The 23,118-nt window shown below is 35.8% G+C and overlaps 1 protein-coding gene across 6 annotated transcripts in view; it reads left to right on the forward strand.

Moving 5' to 3' along the window:
• PDE1A (phosphodiesterase 1A) overlaps window positions 1-23,118 on the forward strand; it is a 126,738-nt gene that overhangs the window by 17,088 nt on the left and 86,532 nt on the right. The window contains exon 1 of one of the 6 annotated variants that reach the window (XM_088526999.1): window positions 15,123-15,264. The exons of the other annotated variants lie outside the window; for them this stretch is intronic. Coding sequence (XP_088383125.1) covers window positions 15,212-15,264 — 53 coding nt within the window. The 5' untranslated portion in view covers window positions 15,123-15,211. Of the gene's footprint in view, window positions 1-15,122; window positions 15,265-23,118 lie in introns of those variants that run through there. 6 annotated transcript variants of the gene reach the window in all.

Raw genomic sequence — 23,118 nt, forward strand, 5'->3', positions numbered from 1 at the left:
TACATAAGTGTGCATGATATGAAGTAGTATCAAACTGAGGAATTCTGTCACCTTGAACAGTCCTTTTGGTTCTGGGGTTGATCTTGTCTACCCTGTCATAAAGTGTATTTTCAAGTATGCATACTTTTAAAAAGGTTTGGGTTACTTATATGCAGAAAATTCTGTAGTGCATTCACGGTTGATACATAACCAACTTAAAGGTTGGAACTAAATTAACTATACTTATTGCCACCTTAGAACAAGACAATTGGTATATATTTTTTCTCAAGAAACTGATAAAGTAAATCTAAAGACTGAAAGATTCCATATGCAGAGGATCAAAATTTCTAGATATTCTGTGTCAGACACACACAAAACTGATCATATACCCCAGAATACTGAAGAGAGAGGTTTTACAAACACTGCTTTTATGAGCACTGATGTTTTATTTTAGAAGCATTCATCTTAGTTCTTCTCCAAGCTTTTTTTTCTTCCCCTTTTCTTTTTTTTCTTCTAGAACTTCATTTCATGTTTTTCCTTTCACTTTTTTGGTGATAGTTGTGGAAAGTTTAAATCTGACAGTTTAAGAGGAACCTCAGGCTCCATCTCTAGAAGATCTTGGACTTTTGTTGTCATTGACTTTTCTCTCTCTCTTTTTGAGGAGTTTGTCTGTTACATTTCTCTGTGCGCCTGTTTTAACCCTTTGTCTAGAAAAATCTGTTTCAGCTTTTTGGACATCTCCCAGAATAAAATGAGGATGAGCTCCAAGATCCTAGTTTTAAAGGACAAGAGAATCAAGAGAATATGAAATGATTCACCATCACTTCCTGTATAATTTCATTGCAGTCACCACTCACTATCTCTTTGCACCCTTTAAAGATGTGCTAAATACTGTACCTTCGGAAAGTTATAATTTCACCTTAAGAAAAAAAAAGTAGTGCAGGTTTGTGTTTTTAGCAGAAGATGATACTGATTTCCAGGACTCATGGCTGCTTTTCTTAGAATAATCTACAAAAGAAGTTTCATATCTGTGTAAAAATTCTGTATGTTGAAATTAGGCCAGCTGCTTTCCGGAAGAAGGTGTGCTCACCTATCTAGCTCCAGTATTGGTCATTATTGGACACTGACTCTCAAAGTGTGAGATCAGTATAATTATTATCTCTTTTAAGGAAATGGTTTGTTACTATCACTCCCATAAATATTCCCAACATTTGTCTATATGAAAAATATGGAGGCTTGTTTCAACCTGATATAGTTGTAATTTCTCCATATTTTGAACCTCATAAAAATGTCTCAAAGCATGATTGCTTCTCTGTAATTGAATCACACTTGGTTTGATATGTTTATCAATGTGCTTATTTCTCAGATAATAACTAGCTTATATTGTAAAATCCCCTTTGGGAAGGAGTCAACTTTTCATTCTGTTTGTATAGCACCTGTTACAGCAATATCTTTATTTATCACTGGGAACTAGATACCATCGTAAAAAAACAAATGACTCAAAATGAAAAAAATTCTAAGGTATTATAAGCAACTGCTACATTAGTGAAAGGTTTTTACTCAGTAAGTAAATGCTGTTATTTTAGTAGTGCAGTATTTTTTCCCCTGCTGAGGTACTAGTAAAACTGGAGGAATCCAATGGTGTGTAAGAAAAGAATTTCTAAGCGAGACAGGAAGGAGGAGGTAATGACTTGAATGGAAGCAGTAAGGGAGAGAGAAGACCTAAAACTCCCCAACTGTTGGTTATAGAATTGGTTCGAAACCTTATTGTAACTCTAAATCCCTTCAGTCAGTATGCCCAGTGGCTAATTAATTTTGGTAGGACAAAACAGTCTTCCAATATAGGTTGCAGCTTTAGAATGAATAATATTGTCTGTCTAGCAGAACTCTGTCAAAATATAGGCATTTCAGTGCTTCTTTTTCATCAGGAAAATAAATAGGTGGATATTTCATGCATTGTGGTGTTCAATTTAGAATTTTATAAGGATTTGTCTTTTTAATTTTCATCGTTATCAAGAAGTCCTAGAGGTTAAAGTAGATTTCTTTTTCAACTCTCTGTTAGAGCAAGTACATAACTGGGAAGAGCTCTGAGTGGCTCCTGTGTTTCTACGTGTTTCTTTAGAGTCCAGAGTAGTTACATCTTTGACCTGTTCTCCTCTTTGACTTGTGGCATTTCAGAATTATTCCTCCTTCCTCTCACCCTGAGTCAATGTAGTTAGTGAGGAGTGGTTTAAGCAGGATAATCTCCCTATTCCTGTTTTTATGGCTTCAATTTAAGAGAGATTATTGACACACGATGTTGCTTTCATTGTCACATTGCTTAACTTGGGAAATTGCACCATGATGATGGGAGAGAGGAAGTAATTTGATTTAACTTCAGACCCATCTAAAGATATTCTTCCATTTAAAAAACTAAGATGTTGATAGTGAAACAAATTATGCATAGCCTTGTGATTTAACAAATCAGCCTGGTCAAGTGTAGCAGTTCTCTCCTAATGCAAAGCTCTTCAGTATTTCTCACTGTGATTTGAAAGTTTATTTGCATTACTGACTGAGCAAAAAGTCTGATATCATAGATGGAGTTTGTCAGCAAGCTGGCAGAACATAAGCTTTCCTTTCCTGGCACAGATCACATAAGAAATTTATCAGAGAATATTGTGCAGACTCCAAATCTGTCAAAAATATGAATGATGGTGTGACAGAAACCTCCTGCATAGCTCATGATGTTCTTGGATCAAAGCACCAGCAGGAAATTGCTGCAGTATTACAAATATTAAGTGTGCTTTTGGAAAAAAAGCAGAAACCTTGGAGAGAAGATGATATTTGCCTTTTATCACCTTAAAGCAGGTCTCCAAAGCTTATATCGAAGGATATACTGAATTTGTGGAAATTGTTACTGAAAAATTGTAACTTATATGTGCACAAGTTGTCAAGAACTATATCAAGCAAAAGCTTCTGATATATGAGAAAAATGAAAGAGATATTGTTAGATATCTGCATGGGGGAAACTATGATGAAAAGCTCACTGAAATAAAAAAGAAAATATGCCTGGTATAGCAGAAACAGCAGACGAAAAAGAAACAAGTAGTTCTTGAAGGCATTTTAATCTGTAAAAATCAAAGCACCTTTTACAGGAAAGAAAAAGGAGGATCATGGATACCATTCATCAGGGATGGTCATGTTGGAAAAGTAATTTTGGCAAAGGATTATGAAAAGCTTATTATCAGAATTAAAGATGGATCTAATAGCTCTGAAGTCCTCCATCACAGGGCCATTTCTAATCAACAGTTTGCAGAATTACTAATTTACTGCAAGAGCGTAGATTGCACTGGAAAGCAAAGTAGAGTTCATAAATACAAATATGGTTTAAAAAACAATGCTGTGGCCAGGCTTTTGCCACACTTAGGCAACAGTAATGAGCTGTAGAAACACAGGGTGGAGCACAAGTGGCAATTCCACAGAAAAGGATCCAGAGGTTAATCACAAAGTTGAACAGAAGTCAGCAGTGTTCTGCTCTTTCAAAATAGGTAAAATGTCAGGCTGGGAGATATAATCCATGTTGCCCCTTTTGTGGCAGCAGTATACACGTTTGCCAGGAGTGTATGTATACATATAAATATATATATATATATATATGGCCAGGAATACACACTTTTGTGTACTCCTTCAAAGTAATGTAATTACTGCAATTCATGCATCTCTTTCCAAATAGTGACCCTTGCGTTGTTTGTATTGCTTCCAAAATACCATTTTTTTTGTACATGCTGATTTTGAGCTTTGTATGACTGCCACAGTTTTTGTTTTAAGAAATTTCGTCCTTTCTAATAGTCATGGTGTCATTTGGTAGCACAAAATATGCTTTACATACAGATTTGCAAATAAACAAATATTGTCATTTGCAAATTCACAGTTAATTGGGCCAGAAACAGATACAAAATCTCTCAGTAGTCTCATTCTGAGATTTTTACTGAGATCATCTTTTTTTTTTTATTAGAGATTCAGACTATGTATGTTTGTTGATGAAAGTCTAAATCCGCTTTTCCTTATTTTCAAGGATATTTGTTTGCAGTTATCAAATTTACAGCTTTAGGTGGAGTAGTTTTCTTCACCATCTGCAATGTAGTCTCCTAGTTATTGCCCTCGCCTGCTATAATAGCAAACTATGAGAATATAAAGTGCATCAGGTCCAGTTATTGTAAGAATTAAAATGCTAAATGTTAAACTAAAACATTATGTAAATCTGCAACTATTTCTTGTGTTTCCAAAGAGCCTCAGCTCTGTTGGAACTTTAATGGCTTCCTTCTTTCAGTCAGGTTATTTTCTTAATTCTTTCTACTTTTGACACCCTCATTGACTCGGAAAGTTTGCTTCATCATTATACCACATCCCGGCTGTGTAACATGAGTATCTGCACAACACAGTAATAGTTTGAACTCACTCATGAAAACTGCCCTGTAAACAAGGTTCCCCACACTAGAGAAGTATCTTCCTATTGACATAAACCATGTGGCTGACACAGGAATATGAAAAATAGAAGTTAGGAGAAGTGGAATACACCTTATTTTTATGCAGACATATTCCTGCTATTTTAGTTTTTCCTTTTCCATGTTTCCCCTGTTTTTTTTCCTAGAAATGATAATGCCAAAACAGCTTTAGACAAGTAGACTTAGGATATTTGTTTTTTTTGTGGGAAGATTTTCTGCATCATGATTTTTCAGTTGGTACCTACAACCTTCATGCAAGGATCATTTCATGGGGGGCGGGTTAAAGAGTACTATAAAGCTATTCACATAACTTATTTGGATAAAAGGATAATTAAATAGCATTGCATTGATCCAAGTGAGAAAAAATGATTAATGTTAATTGACATTTTACTGCCAGAAGTCATGTGGACATAGATACCTGCTTGTATAGAGTTAGGAGGAAAAGACAGGTTGCAAATATTCTGTTAAGTGAAGCTGATCAGTGAACAATAAAGTTTTGGTACCTGCCATATAGTCATTAATTATAATATGCTCCTTTTGTTATACATGCTATTGAATTGTTCACCATTGTTATATACTTCCTTGACTACCTGTATCTGCAGAGAAAGGCCATTCCCTACACCAAACCAGAATCATTATGTGGTTATTACATTTTAAGATTTTAGTTTATTGTGATGGCATTGAACAATTTGCGTTATTTCCTTTGCAATAAAAGTTGTGGTGGTTCTCAAATGAGTAAAACTCATTTGGGATTAAAGAAAAGGAGCATCTCCATGCATCTAATATAGGGAAAGTTCAAGCACTGAGATTCAGGAAGCTTGAGCAGCAGTATAGGAGGAAAGGACGCAGCAAGCTCATTCTGCCTAGCTCAGGAGCAAAACACAAAATCTTGCCAGGTGAAGTTTGGCTACTGTAAGATTGATTTGACCTGTGTGTTATGGCAGGCTAAGGTTGGGAGAAGGTACCAAACTAGGTGCCAGGTGCCATGCTCTATGTTGAGCGGAAATGCGAGAGGCTCTTCGGCTTAGCGTTCCTGTCTGTGAGCAGACTGGTTGTGAGGAACGTTAGTTAGTTGTCTTTAGGGATCATATTCTTCTTACCGAAATTCCTCTCTTGAGAAATGTGAATGGGCTGTGCTCATATTTCTGGAAGCAGATTTTACAGGTGTTGTCCAAGTTCAGGGCTCCTATGGGGGTAAGAATTCCTCTATGGAGAGTATATTTTGCTATAGTTTTGCTTTAAGATCCCCTGAAACCTGGTCCTTTATTGGAATAGGAATAGTCCCTTCCTAAGTATTATCTCTAATTACTATTGTTGTTTTCCACCACAGTTATCCTGGGTAAATAAGGGCAATTGTACAGGGCATATGGTTTTGCACAGACAACTTATTTGATGTGTATCGCTCCTCTGGCTCTCTGACCAAACTGGGAGGGAGCTAATTGTACAAATAATGCTGATGTTATGCTGATCTTATAGCAACTTCTCCCTAGCGTGAAAAAGACTCTGTGGGTTTTAAAATGTCTGTGTGTTGAGTATAACTTATGGTGGGAAGTAGTGAATTCTCAGAAATTTGTTTAACTGCATGGCTTAATTTTAATTAATTGGTGATATTTAGTTTTCTGAGTTGGGCCTGTTGGTTGGTTAGGACTAGGCACATGACCACAGACATGTCATATATGTCTTGTCTCATGTGTCCAAGGCCTGAATATTCAAAAGCATTGAATAAGGGACAAAATAGAAGCCTGATAACAGCAGAACTGTTAAATGCTTGACATTCCCCAGGGAACACCCTGCTGGGTTTCTGCAAGAACGTCATTTTGCTACACCTGCAGGATATCTGGTAACCACTGTTTGCTTGGGCTGCATATTGTGATCTCAAACATGTGCATTCCAGTTCTAGCTTGTCTCTTCAGGGTAGTAGCAGAGTAGCATTAATGAATGTACAGATTTCTATGCTTACCTTATAAATTCTGCTACAAGATAATGAAAAATTTGCTACTGGGCTATTTATATCCTTAATTTCAAATTATGCTTTATTCTTTACTGATTGCCAATAGCATGTGTAACAAAAGTGGTGTACTGTACTTATGGAAGGGGTATTTAAAAGCAACTGAGAATGTAGATTTCGTATTAAGGGGAAAGGTGTATATTAAGCATTACTGGAGAGCTGATTTTAATACTTATAAAAATGAGATAAAATCATAATTACATTTAATAGACAGGAGTAAGAAAACAAATAATTGTGTAATATACTCTTGTCAAAGAAGAAGCTATGTTAAAATAATCACAATGACAATTTTGCTTTAATTATAAGAATTTGAAATAGATGAGGAAAATGCACCATAATTCAGACAAAGGGGAATTACAAAACTGATGGGACCTGAAAGAAGAATCTTGTATCCTTTTATTCATGATTCACATCTGAATCCTTTTACCCAGGGTTCAGTGGTTCACATTGTGAGTGTTTAGATTGTGAGTTCTGATTCTAATCAGAAGGTGCCCACATTATATAATGCAGAATCATAACAAATAACACAGCCTGTTTTTTGGCAAGTGCTGCGGCAAGAACAAGATGGGACGAATTCAGGGAGGAGTGGAACCAAGTGGTAGAGTTCTAATAAGAGCTACAAAATTGATGCCGTTGGGGGGTGGGTGGGAAAACACACTCATTCTCCGGTTTTATAACATAACAAATTATACTGGAGAACCTTTTCTTAACGGAATATGGGGTTTAAATTAACTATTCAGCAGTGACTCATGAAAAAAGTTTTAAAACATTTAAACCTGACAGTTTCATGAAAGACATCAGTGTGAAATTTTCATTAAAAATATGGTTCTTTGTTACTTTTCATTCAATTTGAAAACTTGCATCTAAAAAATATGAACCTGCTCTGGGGTCCAGGTACACCTACATGGCATATGTAGCAAGTTTTCAATGCTTTATAGTGGATAAGAAAAATTCTGTTATGTGGGACTGGTAGCACCCTAAATGCATACTAAATTCATATGTAAAATAAATGCATGAGTAATAAAGTCAATTATATTGTACCCACATGCAAAGATCACAGAGAATTTAACCAGCAAAATTAGTTTGCCTCATCCTGGAATCTAGGTGTAGTATTCTACAAAAAAAAAAAAAAAAAAAAAGAATGTATTAACTTCTGTTGCAGTTTGTGGTTTGATTACAGCTTTTGAATTGATTTTCTGAAAAGATGTTTTGAAAGTATGGATGAAGAAAGATATATTTTTGTGAGGAAGGGAAAAAGGAAAAAAATTCTATGCCAAGAGCTTGCAGGAAACCATGACTCATATGTTGTTTACAAACTGTAACATGTTTGGTATGTTTAACCTTTTTCAGTCAGGCCCTTTTTATTTTACATTTCCAAGTTTTTGAGCCCTGATGAAAAGGATGAGCACTGAACTATATGTGAGCACTCTTTTTTATTAAAGAAGAAGAAAATTGTTGACTAGATAATGTATATTCCAACTAATCTACTGCAGATTACTTGATTGTTGGAATTTATTGAAAGGAGTAGCAGATCCTAAACACACACACAGTAGCAAACCCTTCTTGAGGTTTGAGCATGATTTCAGTGGGAAAATACATTATCTCTTTCCCACACTTGTGTAACTTTGCTCACTTTCTCCAGCAGGAGGCTGTTTTGTTATTTTTTCACAATAGCCTTTTAAGTCAAATCAGCTTATGCAGCTGAGACGTGGTCCAAAGATTCCTCCCAAATGGAGGCTGCAATTCTCAGGAGGGCCCCGTTTTAGATACTTCAGTCACAGTAAGTAAGAATTAACTCTCTTGGGAAGAGAGATAGAAGCATTTGACATACCAAAATAAGTAAATATCAGTTTCTGCTTTGCTTGTTAAGGATATTTTTCCTCTCTGAACTCGATACTGAGAGTGCTTCTGCTGCTGTATACACAAGTACAGAAAGAGCTGCTGCTGTGGCTCACAGATGAAAGTTTCTTCTGGTTCTCTTTTAAATATCACTAAAGGAGATAAAATTCCAAGTCTCCTGACCCTAGCGATGCTGCAGTGAAGAACAATTATCAAGCAATGAGTGGCACAAACTACTGACAGAGGGGAAAGATTCCTGGAATTAGGCCTGGCCTTACAGGAGTCTCAGAGAACGTGAGTCATATCCACAGATAACTTTGGAAGACAGTTATAAGGGAAACGTGTTATCAGGGTAAATACATCTGCAGTAAGAGGATAGGGTCGAAGTCTATGTGTGTAGGCAGTGGGGGAAGACGGTGAGTTGTATAAGGAAGAAAATAATATGAATAATTTCTTTGTAAAGTAGAAGATATAAAATCTGTGCAGTCTTCCCCCCTTTGAAAACTGGCACTGTGTATTGCAAGGGCCATAATAGAATCTAAACAGCATGAAAAAAGCAAAAGCAGATCATTGCTGTGTGCATTATGTTCTGTGGATATCTTTGTAATAGAAGGATAAGGTGGATCAAAATGTTATTATGCTGGATTTCTGAGTCATGCAGAGGACATCTTTTGTGTGTGGCTGTTTTATGGATCTGAGGATAGAACCAATCTCCGTACTTCATTTATCAGTACCTGTAAAACTTTAAAAGGAAGAATGTCAAATTCTAAGACATGTACAGGGAAACTGTTATTTAAAAGTAATTTTTGGCATCAGAAAGCCATGCTCTGGTTTATTAGTGATGCTAGGAAGAGTTTTGTAAGAAGAGTTGCACCTGCAGAATTTCTGCTATTGCAACTTCTTTTGTGGGAATGCTTGTGTGTAGCATTCCAAATAGTCGCCATCTCTCTAGAGCCAGAAACCTATTGATGAGAAGAAATTGTCAATACTGTACATAGGCTGGAGCTTTTTCACCAGAGAAAATGAAGTTCCAGAGAGCTAAAAAATAGCTTTGAGACAGTGATATAAGTGCAAAACACCTTCAAAATCAAAAATGGGAAAAAAACCTTATCAATGTATCTGAAGCAGTATTGCCAGAAAAAAATATTTTAAAAAGTATTTATTTTTCATATGCCCTTAGTTAATTGCTCTCTGGCAATTGTTTTTCTAATGTACATGACTGATATTCGCTTTAACTTCATACTCTAGCAAAACATCCCCGCCTACACAGAAGGGTAAAGCTGGGTTTGAACCCTCATTAAGAAGAAAAAGCTGTGTAGTGGGTAGGCTGCTGTGATGAATTCTTACCTCTTTATTGACATCTTTCAAATGGGAACTTCTATTGTATATAGAGAAAATTGGCATGGTTAAGTTTCATAGCTTGTATAAGTTCCTAAGAACCTCTTTCCTCATCAAATATAGCTCCAGGCAATAACTGCCTACCATATTTCTTCTGATTCCCTTTTCATGTAGTCCCTGTGTTATTAAATACCCAACTATTTTCCCTGGAGAACTGCAGTTTAGCAAAGAAATTCTTTTTGTCATGATCCTGCAGCTGTCCAATAGCCATTCTTAACATGCCACAAGTACCTACACTTTCCTTTATGGATAAATTTGGAAATAGTTCTAAACAATTTTTTGTTATCTTTAAGTATCATAGCAAATATTTGTAATGTCACTTAATTTTTAATGAATATTGTTAAATTTTAGCCATTATTTTAAATTAATATGATTTAAAAGTTTCCCACCATTTTTACTAATGTTGAGTATCCTATCAGCCCAGGTTATTTTACTACCTCTTTCCCTCTTGTAGAATAACAGTGTGCTTACTCAGGAGTTGCTTTATTGTTTGGTATATAATCACTGTTATATTTATGTATTTAGAAAGCACACAGCCAATCAATTGCAATGTTTTCCAATAAAGACAGAAATTCCATCAACATTGGCCAATAAAAATATTGCACTGGCTCAAAACCAAAGAATGCCAAGTTTGACTTGTGTATCTCAGTACTAATTTAGCATTTTATATTCCAAAGAATTTCTTTCTCCTTCCCTTTTCTGAACCCTCCTTTTTTTTTGCTTCACTAAGATTGCCAGATATAAAATCCTAAGAATATTAAGCAGAATCAAATAAACCTGACTGTGATACAGGCCATACTCTTCAAAAGAGTTGTATTAACATAAGCGAGCAATGTTCTCATGAGAGAGTATTTATTGTTTTTGGTAACTTTTGACAATATATTTACGGCTAGTTATGCATGATAGATATTTACATAGATTGATTGATCTATATCTCCACCCATCTATCTATTGGAATGTATTTTATTGTATGCTACTCAGTCTGGACTCTGGGCTTCTGGTCCTAGACTTGCTACTAGACTTGCAGACTGTACTTCAACAATTAGTCTTGTGGCAAGCAGGATGCTTCTCCCTGCAATATTACTTGCTATTCTTTGGGTCAGAAAAAGTTGTGAAATTCACAGGCATGAATTCTGGAAGGATTCCAGAAGTAATCCTTATTCACTGTTGTAAAATACGATGTAAAAGTTAATTCTGTATCTTTAGTTGCTTTGAAGATTGACTAATGTCATTCATGTTCAATATACTACAATTTTCAGTGAAATTGTCCTCTGATCTAAGATGACTGTTTAAGGCTCTTCTGTAAAGATTGTAAGAAAAGTACCATCAAAGGACACCTCTGGGTCCAAGGGACATATTCCAACATGTCAGATGAGTCACCTGGAGGTGCTCCTGCAGGAGCAGAGAATGGCTTCTTGTGAACTATTGCACAAGCTAGCAGATCCAAAGCAGGCCTGAAAAAGGAAGGGTAGTAGGATATTCACAGGGAATATCAGGCAGGGGGACATAGGTTTATAGAATATGAGTCTGCAAACAAAAAATGTAAGAACATGTTTGTTAAGGGAACTTGTTGGGATATAAAAGTAAGCAGTGCCACTTTACTATTTATTTATTTATTTATTCTGTGGGACAATTTCACTAATTTGCTTAAAGTTTTTCTAGATATCTTGAGATGTATTAAAATATAAAAGCAAAAGTAAAAGCCTCCTAAACTTAGTTCCTCTGCTTCTGTTTGAGCAGGAAAAGTCTTAGCAAGGAAATTAATCTCTTGTACGATGGCATTGACGTAAGCCTCTGTGCTTAGTTTATGTGCATATGTAAACAGAGAAAGCAAGAGGGAGAATAAAACAATTTTATAAATATGCATGCTTATGAGAGGTGAAAAGGGAAGCCAGATCTTAAAGCCTAACTGTTTGCATAGAGCTTACTGATAGAACCAGTAATGTTCGCCAGCTTTTCTATCTTGATTCTGAATAAGTCAATGTTATCTCCAGTACCATCTGCTCTTCAAGCTTGAAGAAGCTATTAGGTTAAGTTTCAGAGTGGGTTTTGCTGATATCAACACAAAGAAATAAACTGAAACTGCAGGTGTCAGAATTTACTAGTTAAATATTGTCTATGATGGAATAAGTATATAACATATTTCTAGCCAAGTGATTTGAAGAAAATATTGAGGCCCCAGACAGACAGCTTCCTAGATAAATTGTCTTTCCAGTTTGAGAGAAACACTGCTCTTCCAGAAGGATTTACTAATTGTTTTTCTCATTTATGCTCCAGAAGTTTCATACAGACTTTTTTTTTTTTTTTTTTTTCTCATATGTTGTTAGCCAACCATTTGGAGCTTCTCTTTCTTCCCTTTCTGTTGGTCCTACCACCTATCTCTCTACTGAGGTAAATGTGTCCTTACCCCTGACCAGCAATCTTCATTTACCATGTTAATTGTCCATAGGTTTGAAATTAAGTAAATTAATTGCGTTTCTAGACTTCCAGGGGAAAGCTAGAGATCATGATGAAGTTAAAGCAAATAGAGTAAAAGTCTTTCTGATCTCCAGCTCACATGCAGTCATTTGGATTAAGATATAGTACTAGATATCAAGTGACTTGACTATTGCCATACATCAAATTGGTCAAATTCAGGTTTTGTGAGCAGTGGGATGTTATATGCTTTTTATCTGAAAAGTCTGCTTTCACATGAACGTACGCATGGCAGATGAAATAAAAAGTAGCTCACATCAAGTAGAAAGAGCTGTGGCCATTGGTTGTGATGGACAAACAACAGCAATGATAATTGGAAAAAACATGAAAACAAACAATTCAGGAGTTTTCTGCTTGAATTTTATTTTGTTGGTAGATTAAATAAGGCAGCTCTAGGGCATTTTAAGAACAATTCTTGTTATTCTTTTTGTTGCTGAAAGGGCTAGTCTGAGGCAAGAAATAAAGTGAAGATTATCTACTGCAGGTTTTTTTTTTTTTTTTAAATCCAATAATGTTATCATGAAAAAGACTTCCTCATTCTAATAAAAATGCACCCGTTCAGTTTATCTGATTCAGGTATGTCATATGAATAACTAATGTGTTTTGCCCCAATCTTGTGATCTGCAAAAGTTAATTGCTGGTCATTTTACTTGTGTTTTCCTGATGAATGGTATAAGAGTAATTTTAGTGGGATTCAGGCTTCAAATAGACTGGTTAAAATGTCACGTTTTTCTGAAATGCCCTATATTGAAGAATCTGTGGGAATACTTTTTCTACATGAAGAACCAATTTCTTGAGGTTATAGGGTATAAAGATCTGTGGTCTTAAATGGACAAAAAAAATCTATTTGAAAGATGAAACAATGTAATTAAAACAGCATTCCACAGTAAATTTATATGAAAATTTTATTTTTCTTTTTTTTTTAATCAGAAAAAACCCTCTTATCCAGAGTAACCACACTGCAGAGATTTCAGATCCCCCAAATAATACTTTCTTCAGTGCTTGAATTTTCATGCTTGAATTTTAAGTTCATGAGCAAGAATATTCACTTCAATAGACAGAGAAACAAAGACTTTTGAGCACTTCACTAGTTTCAAGACTGGCAAAACTGCTAGATGAAAAGATAGGAGTTAATATATAATGTAAAATAACATATTTAGGATCACTGAGAATCTGTAGTATTTTTCCAGAGACTCTCAGAAGTCATCAGAATCTTTATCCTGAGTTAGAGCTAGTCTGAATAACAGAAACATTTAATGTTAAAAAGAAATTCACTTAATGTTAAAAAGAAATTTTTCAGTGATCTGCTTTGTCTTTAGACAGTGATTTAACCTATATTAAAAACAGGAAGTTATTTTGAAAAGCTGAAATCTGAGGGAGAAAACTACATAGAAAAATGTGAATTTTGACAGGCCACATAATATCATGACCATCTGAAAGGCTTTAAAATATTTCAATATTAAAACTTCTTTGTTTTCTAAACAGTAAATATATTTGAGAAAAGATCCTCAAGAGCCCAGCAAAAACTAATCTGTGATGAAGTTGTACTCCTCTCTACTTCTCAAATAAGTGAAGTGAGCAGTGGGCAGGGTGAAACTGGATTAACAAAAAGTAGCTGATGATGGATGTCTCATCATTTTTCTTCTGGCTAATTCCGTCATGGTTAGATCAGGAAAATAATTTAACATGGTGTATGACCAGCTTCTGGGTCATTCCAGACCATGACCAAAACTTTATACCATCCCTCTGTTCTATAGGCCATAAACAGTAGACAGAGGAAGAGATTTTATCTGTTTCAGCAAAATTTTCTAAATTGTTGAATTTTACTGTGATTGTGAAAATATTTATTGCTGGAATTATGTTCTCTCAGGTTGTCACACAGTTTCCAGCAGGCACTTCCAGGGCCCAGGCAGGGGTGCAGCTCAGGGACGGTGCTGCTGAGGGGCTGGTTTGCGGCCGGCGTTCCTGCCAGCACGGAGCCCGCGGCAGCACAGCGGCCTTATTGCCCTGGAGGTGGCATCTCCTCCAGCCACTCGTGGCTCTGCTCGCCCCGAACCACCATGAGCCACGGCTACTTTGCAGCTCTCTTTACAGCCTCTGTTTGCTCTGCTTGAAGCCTTCCTGATTTATGCCCATGTGACGTCAGAGTAAGCCCTTGAGTTTGAATTTCTGTGGAGTTTTTTTTGTTGTTGCATACAGTAACAGTTCACCACTGCCACTATCTGAATTTGCTCATTTTTTGTTTACCTCCCTAATAAGGCATTGGTTTCTTTTATGTAGTTTTGGTTATATCCACTGCAAATGCCACATTCTGCTTCAGCCAACTGTAGGTTATTAGGTTATGAATGCTAAAAATTATGAGCAGTGCTTTAATTTGCATAGTTATATCCACACATCATCCAGTGTGAATAAAAGCCAGATTGTAAAATAATTACAATCTCTTGAAGTAGAGCCAGCCACACAGACCAGATCCATCCATCTTCATTAATTTGTGTACAGCTCTTTTACCAGAGCAAACTTTTCTGAAGGTACTCACATGGGAATGCTGCAACAGCTGCACAACTTTTATTTTGAAGAAAAAAAAAGTTGAGTCTCGGAACAGTGTGTTTTAAAGGGAGAGAGAGAGAGAGAGAGTTACTCTGCATTTAAGACTTTGACCAGCATGTGTAAGGAAGTGGTCTCATGGCTGGGATAATCTAACAGATTTTTACCTGGGTAGCACTTGGCAAAGCTTCCCGTTTTTCTTGTACAGTTGAAAGGAATCCAGCCCTATTCTGTGCTTCAATCAAGTCGACTGCAGTGCTTTTGCACAGCCGGAGTGGTTTGGTAGTGCACAGACGTGCCTGGCTTATGTGGCCTCTATGGCCCTTTTTTGCTCAACTGTCAGGGAGAGGGAGGGAGGCTTCCCCCAGCATCAAAATACCATTCCGTGTGCTCCCTGCAGCACAGTAGCTAAGGACAAGTTTCCAGATTCCTGCCCGGGCTTTTTGGAGTTATTTGCTGGAAGAAGTCTGTTTTTCCCCTTTAAATGGATGATTGTGTTTCAATTAAGAAAAAGCATCTTCAAAGACCAATCTTTAGGTAAGTGATGTTATGGTTGCTTTGAAGTGAAAATGTCAACTTTGCTCTCTGCATCCTCTTTGTTAACTTAAAATTCCTATGCAAGCACAAAACAAAGTAGTTCAAGGGAACGTTTAAAGTTTAATGTTGTGTATCCAAGTAACGTATTAGATATTTTGGTGCTCAGAATATATTTCTTCTACTTGCATTGAGACTTTGTAGAAGTTCTTTTTCTCTCATCTCACTCATCTACGATCTCGGAAGTTTTGTGTGGGACTGGCTTTATTATGAAGGAGGAACAGCAGAGCTCTTGAAAACTTTTGTTTTGTTTTGTTTTCGCGCAGCTCTGCAATCCCTCGGTGTATTTTGGAATTATAGCGCTCTTTAAATGCGTTGCTCTCGGTGACTATAGCTGGTTCGCGTGGACGGCAGGCTCCTCGCACTCGAAATGAGACACCTTCCCGAGCCAAGGAGCGAGCTCGCAGCCGAGTGGCTCAACTATAGCTAATCCACAGGGCTCTGCTCATAGGAAAGGCTCAAGTGTTAGGAGTAACAAGCTGGAGGTTTTGTGAGGTGGCTCTTCTCTGGTTCCAACACACGTGATATTGATTTGTAAAATGTCTTATATTTTGTTTTATATTTTGTTTTATATTTTAAAGTGAATTATAAAATTCTTCTTACAGATCTATTTTATTTCTGTTTTTTATCCCAGAAAACTCCTTTCTGTTCTTTGTCCAATTGTAGTTTCAAATCAAGTGACCTTGCATGGGAAGTAACATCTATCACACTATTATGAACAAGGATTCAGTCGCTATAAAATTAAATAAATCTGTAGTGGTTCACACTTCTGTTTATAGCTAGTGACATCCTTAATAAAACTCTAACTTGTACTGGGTGATATCAATAGGCTACTGTAACTACCATGTTGATGTGACATAAATATAAGGTCCCAGAGCAAATACAGCATTGTAACTTACAGGATGGCCCTTCCTGATGTCATCTGTTGTGGGATGGCAGTAATGATTTGTATTTGAGCTTCTGTGTTAGTCAGACAGGTAATAACCACAGGCTTGGTATAATATCACACTGGTATTGTCAAGCGTGGACAAGAAAATTGAAGTATTACTGCTTTGGTGCAGGAAGGGAATATGGACATTGTGAGGTATTGTGAAAATTAAGTGACGTAACTATTGACCTCAATTTAGAAAGCTCTAAAGTGTGTGCATTTCCTATGCAGTTTGCATCATAGATTAAGCCTTTGTCCTCCACTTTATTGAAGTTAACGGTTATTCTGTAGAAAGTTTTTGACTGATGTTTGAGATATTCAATATTTCCTTTAAGTGATATCTTTATATTTAGGCTAATAGTTTTAGTTGACTATATCTTTGTTTAAACATAGGTAATTATTATTGAGGATTTATAATAATTATCCACTAAATGGTGACATTTAAAAAACTTACTTTTAAGACTCATTCTTTGCAGCCTTTTGGGACTATTAGAATTGGAGCAAAATAACTGCAGATATTCTGATGTTTTTGGAAACCTGCTGTAGAAATCTGATGTAGCTGAAGTACTAGATAGTTTGCAAAAGCTTTCTAAAGGATGTTTCAGTAAATTCTCTTTTGGGAGGAAACTTTTAACCCAGTGAAATACAACCAGTTTCAGCATTTCTTACCCAAACCAATTCCTGTAAATCAGTTTTAAATACAGAACTGCAACTAACTATTCTGACTTCTTTAATCCTGAGCTTGAAAACCCCAAATATGGAAAACCCCCTCAGAATCCATGGCCCCAAGGCTACTCCCTGGCAAAGGATCTCTCTTACACTGCAGTAAATGCTTAAGAAGAGTTTCCAAGGTCAAGACCAGTGTAATATTTTAGGCAGCTCAAAAAGACAGTCTCCTTACGCCATAAAGATTATATCATGTACAGTAAATACAGGGGCTATCATAGTATGATACAGCTGATTTTTTTATGTGTCTACATTTTGCTTTGGAGAAGTAAAGTGAAGATTTAGTATTAGTTCTTTTAATTCAGTAATTGTCTGTATAATTACGTGGGGTGGTTTTATTAGGTCCAAAGCTTACATCCAGCTAACTGAATTGTCCCTTTAAATAATTATTTGTTCAAAAAGTGAGGAAAATACCAAATAAACCATATTATTTTTGGATTTTTAACCAGATATCACCTACATCAAACACTGACTATAAACGAATCTTAAAAAGTAGCTCTTTTTTTGCTATCTAAATCAGAATTGAATAAGTGAGTGTGAGTATCTTCCTTTCCTACTAAGCAAAGTTACACTTACCTCTGATCTATACTTTTACTTGAATTGCTTTTAGGGTAATATGAAAAATAAAATGAGTATTTCTTCCAAATAATTCCATCAATATCACCAATCCTCTGCATAGGTGTAGGATAGTTACTATGTTTTCAGACATGAAAATTGTTAAAAAAGATATTTCTGATTAATTTCTATATTTTTTGTAATACTTGAACACCCAGCAGAGTGAAAATATGAAAATAGTGGGAAAGTAGTGGAATTTTTGTATTTCTTACCCAGTCATGCTTGGGAGGAACTAAAAATAATAATTCAGATATACAGCAGGGTAAAAAAAATAAGCAAAAACCAGTTATGAGTAATATATAACTGCTTACTAAAGCACATCAGTTTTGATAAAAAAAAATTGTATTTGTATCAGAAACCAAACTCCAAATAGCATACAGATTCCCAATTCCCTTTGTATGCAAAGATATATTTCACCACATCTTGTGGCATGGGCACTCTTTAACTATTTTCCAACTAATATAAACTACTGAGGGCACTTTGTATTTAGTATCAAGAACTGCTATGTCTTGTGCAAGTTTGCTCTATCTGGAAATGGTCAAAATAATTCAAACAATAAACAAAATCAACTTTCTCAAAGCAAGCAGTGGGGGCCTCATAGCTCTGACATTTACAATTGGCCCAAAAAAAGCCACATAAAATATACCGTAGGCAACACATTCTTCTCTGCCAAAGGCATAGACTAGTTGCCATAATAGGTATTTTTATTCCACATTTCTATGATTTCTATTAAAGTAAGGATCTGTACAATCCTTTACTCAGATCTTATACTGAAGGCAGTAATTTTCTGCTTTGGTCTTTCTTCCTTGTCCAACTTTGGTCTTCCTGGTCTTGACAGTGAATGGAAGCAAAAAGCTCCAAATATTACAAAAGAAGTTGCTCTTCGGTTACTGCTATTTTGGCGGAGTTGAAGTAAGGCTGGAATTATTTCAAGATATCAAGGTCTTTTGAGATTTCTAGTGCAACGGCCCTCGGATAGTGAGAAGAATTTGTCATTGCTATGTAATACCTTTTATTTAAGGCTTTTAATGTGTTCTAGAAACATTAATGCGTTAGCTTCAAAACACCTCTCTTTTCTGTTGTGTACATTCTTCTTGAGCTCATGATTTTGGATTAAGGGTTTGCACTCAGAGCAGCAGGGACAGAAAAACAGAGCCTACAGTGCTGAAAGCAGGAGAATGAATAAGGGTGAAAAATACTTGTTTTCCAATTCTTTAGGGAGCTCTATTATTATCTTTTCTGTGGTTTCTGCATATGAAAGAAGTTCCTTGTGCTATTGCTTTTGTTCCAGAATCTTTGCTCATTGTATATAGGAATATTGTCCTAATTACAGTTATCTAGACCAGCTCTCTCTGTTATTCTGAGAAAATGGCCCAGTCCTGTTTGGTATCTTGCTTGGAGTCCCTTAAAATACGTATGGCTGATGTCATTCTGTGATAAAATCAGCTCCAAAAGCTGGGTGCTGAACCCTACTAAAATCCACTGGCAGAAGCTATTTCTAGATGATTCCTATGCCACCACTGGGCATGTAGGTCTTGCCAAGTGGCAGCTGTGCAGTATTCTGCAAACATTTACAAAGACTTGGTTTTCAGAAAATATTCATACTGACATCAATTGTGAAAAAGGAATAATCCATACCAGTAACTTTTGTTTTTGTAACTTACACATAGTGTAATAAAATATAGAAACAGCATGTTCTGTGACTTCTAGACATTATAATTTGTTGGCAGAAACTCTTTTTCTCTTGAAAAAATATATGAAAAAGTGTCTAGCAAAAAATAGCTAGCAATGAAATGCCCTTGCATGACTTCTTTTTTATTTCTTTCCTTTCTTTTTTCTTCCTCCCAGAAGCTCAGAACATTCAAAAGACCTTTACCACAAGCAAGCATATTTATAAAAAATGCTAATTTATTAGTTTTTTCTATTTGTGAGTTCTACGTTTTCTCTTTTTATCCTATAGCTACCATACAATATATGTGAAATAGATATACTTGTATTTTGCATGGGCATACCTAATAGTTGCACCTCTTCACAAAATGTGTAAAATGTATGAAATTATATGAAACTGAAAATATGAAGATGTCATATGAAAAAGAAACATGTAACTCTGTTAGCAAGGATACAAACGATGTTCATGTGGACAGCCTAAAAATTAGCAGATTTTAAAGCTTCATAGAGGCTGCTTAGAAGCTCATAAAAATGCAGGTTTGTCCCTTCTTGGGTAGTGGCCTTCTACTGGTCCAAATTATTATCTTTATACTGTGTACAGGGAATAAGCAGATATGTGGGAAACTTTGCTGGGTTTATGTTAAATTATGCACTGCAATTAATATGAATATACATTATATATCATTACTGCTAGCGATCGCTTAATTGTAAATTAATGTAGCATATTAATTTAATGAGTGGTAATTTATTCCTGTGGTGTAGGAGGGAGGTGGGAAGAAAAGAGAAGATGCAGTCGTCATTTGTTCTTGCTTTAGGGAAAGGGTCGAATGCAAAGGTACAGCTCCCCAAGAAAACCTGTGGATCACTGTTCATTACTTGACTGTACCTTCCCTAAAGACAAAGTAATTTGCTGCAACTTCTACAAGGCTACAGGCAATTCATAGCTATCAGCCTTCTGCTGCTGATGTTGCTGCATTGCCACCTACTTGCCCCTTCCTATTTTCTACCAACATGCTGCTTTCTACCTGTTCCTGTGTGGCTCTGAGGGCTATGTGTTCAAACTGTCAATAATTCTAAATGGTTGTACATTAGGATAATTACCTTAGAAATCAGGAATTTGGGGGCGCTGACATAAAAAGTAATGACAGAGACACTGGGCCTTAGAAGGAGGATAAGGAGAAATAAGAGCATCTGTTCCAGGTATTTAAGAAGATGTAAGAAAAGAATTTGATTGAAGCAAAAAGTGAACATGTTTTTGAGTAGTATCCAGACATCAGAAATGGCATTTAAAGATCTTAGAAACCCAGGCCAGTGATTTGCACTTTTTAAGAGCCTGACACTTCTAGAAGATGTTGGAAGGAAGGATAAAGCACAGAGCAGTACATCGAAGAATTGGATAGTCAGTGGTATTTTTTAAATCAGTGAAGCTGGAGACAGAATAGTAAAGGAAGTAGGGAGAATCCATTGAGCATCCAGTTTCTAGAGAAATGATGCACCTTGTTTTCAATAAGTAGATTGAAAGGAGGCAGAACCAAGTACAAAAATGTACGACAGAAGAGGAACAAATGTCTAACATTTGCTTTCAGGATTTGAATCTATTCAGATACATTTGAACAGCTGTCCAAATGTTAGTATTCCAACCCTTAACCATACTAGAAGAAGGTGAATAAATACATTTTAGAAATATTAACAAGAAGGAAAAAAAAAAACTGCTTTAAATGAAACGACTTAGCAATTTCATTACAGTATGGGTAACTTGGCCGTAAGTAGATTGAGGTAGGACATTAAAAGAATGTTTGTAGCCATCCAAGTGATGACAGTCTAGAAAAGTATGTCTGTGGAAGTGATGGAGGAAATCCTAGCTCGTTTATAAAATGGACTTTTGAATGGACTATTTATTAAGTTACTTTTGATAGCAGAGTAAAAAGCTGGTGATAGATGAGACTGGTTGCATTTTTTACATTGTAATAAACTAAAATTCCTAACCGAACACTGTTCATTAATGCGGATATGATTATTTATTTTATGGAAGAGCATTCTCTTTTCTATCATTGTGCATCCAGTTTTAATCTGTCCTGTCTTCCACTAAAGAGCATACTATATAAAAAATAATATTGCGGACGTACGTCAAGCTTTGTACAAGAACTGTCCTTTTATTCAGATTTAATCAAGAACAGATTTAGCACCACATTTGATTGTAGAGGTCTGAGGAGGAAATGTTACGTGAGAATTAATGTGCATCCAGTGATTCAGGATATATTTATTTTCATCTCTAAGCATTACTTTTAGATGGAATTACTGTCATCATTCGTGCATGGGTTGGAAGGATCTACACACGAAAGTCAGGTCAAGCCTCCCCTAAAATTGTAAAGTGGCAATTTTCGGGTAGTGGAAGGGCAGCAGCAGATGAGGCATTTTCAGTTGCTTTTCAGAGGAATTAAGAAGGGAAGAAGTAGGAGTGATGAGCAGTGAGCCTCTGTGGCAGATCTCCTTCAAGAGGAGAAAGTGAAGAACACAGCACAAAAAAAGTTTGAAAAGAAGAAAGTGACTATTCTGCACATCCTAGAGGCATATAAGAAATCAAATTCAGTTGAGATCTGAAACAGAATTCTTTCTTTTCCTAGTGAGGATTTTTTTTCCATGTTTTTCCCTGAAAGGTGAGTGGAACTGTGATTCATTCTGGGGAGGAATTGACCTATTTTATAGTTTAAGAACACTCATTCTGTATTTCCTATGGGTGTAGCACTACTTATAGTTTTCCTGGAATATATGGTACCTATCTTGTTTAGAGGTATCATGCTTCATATCCATGTAGGAAAGCCTGTGTAGGAAAACTATAGCTTGCCTAAACTGATTCCCCACTCTAGTAGAGTCACATATGTTGTAGCTGGTCAGATTATTGAGATGATTATTCTCATTTACTTGTAAAATCTACTTGGAAATTATCTGCATTAAATAGGAGAATAGGAGTAGAGTGTCTGGAATAGACAGTATTTAAAATATTTCTTTCATTCTTTTTTTGATGCTGACTTAATATTCCAGGGTACTCTGTGTTCACAATATTTTTGGCCTGCCCGTCCTTAAAAAGCTATCAGACAATGTCATTAAATTCATTTGCAAATCAGGAGAGAATAATAAAAACAATCCAAGCCAATATTCTTCTTATTACTGGACATAATGGAAATCTTGACTTATTCTTCTGAAATGTTTAATTTGCCATTAAATCAGCTCACACTTGCAAACATTTGTTTTTATTCTCCAGTATTTCTCCTTCTACGTACATAATGAAGGCTAATAATGGAAAAAATGACAGAAATTGTCTACCCACCTAAGAATGCTAACCTTATTGAATTCACTTTTTAAAGCACGTGAAAGTGAAAGCAGGATTAGACAAAGACTGAAAGGTGTTTATATTTTAAATATAACTTTTTGACATGACTGAGACATCTATGAGGTAATAATGAAATATTAATGAATACTAAGAAAATAAGCAGAGCCAAAAGAGAGGCTGGGGAGCAGTTTATAGAAAGCTTTGGAAATGATATCCCAAAATAGTTTCTCAGTTCTGCTCTCAATAATAATTTATATATATTTTTTTAAAGGTGAATTTTGGTGACCATGATGGAAAACTGCATTGCTGAGAATAAGGCTTAATATTCAATCTTGCTGATGCAAGTATTTAAAATGAATATTTAAAACATTTCTCGTTCTCAACTTGTGTTTAGAAATCAGTGTAAACCTTTGATTTTCTGAGATAATCTGCTGGATCACCTGGTCATCCTAACTTGGCCAATAGAAGTAGTTTGTTTATGTTGACCTCAGTTAATATATTAACTCATAATCTATACAGGCTTCACTAA

This window comes from Tinamus guttatus, unplaced genomic scaffold (genome assembly GCF_059628265.1).
Source record: "Tinamus guttatus ecotype Peru unplaced genomic scaffold, ASM5962826v1 Tinamus_guttatus_pri_ptg000260l, whole genome shotgun sequence".
Taxonomy (NCBI): Eukaryota; Metazoa; Chordata; class Aves; order Tinamiformes; family Tinamidae; genus Tinamus; species Tinamus guttatus.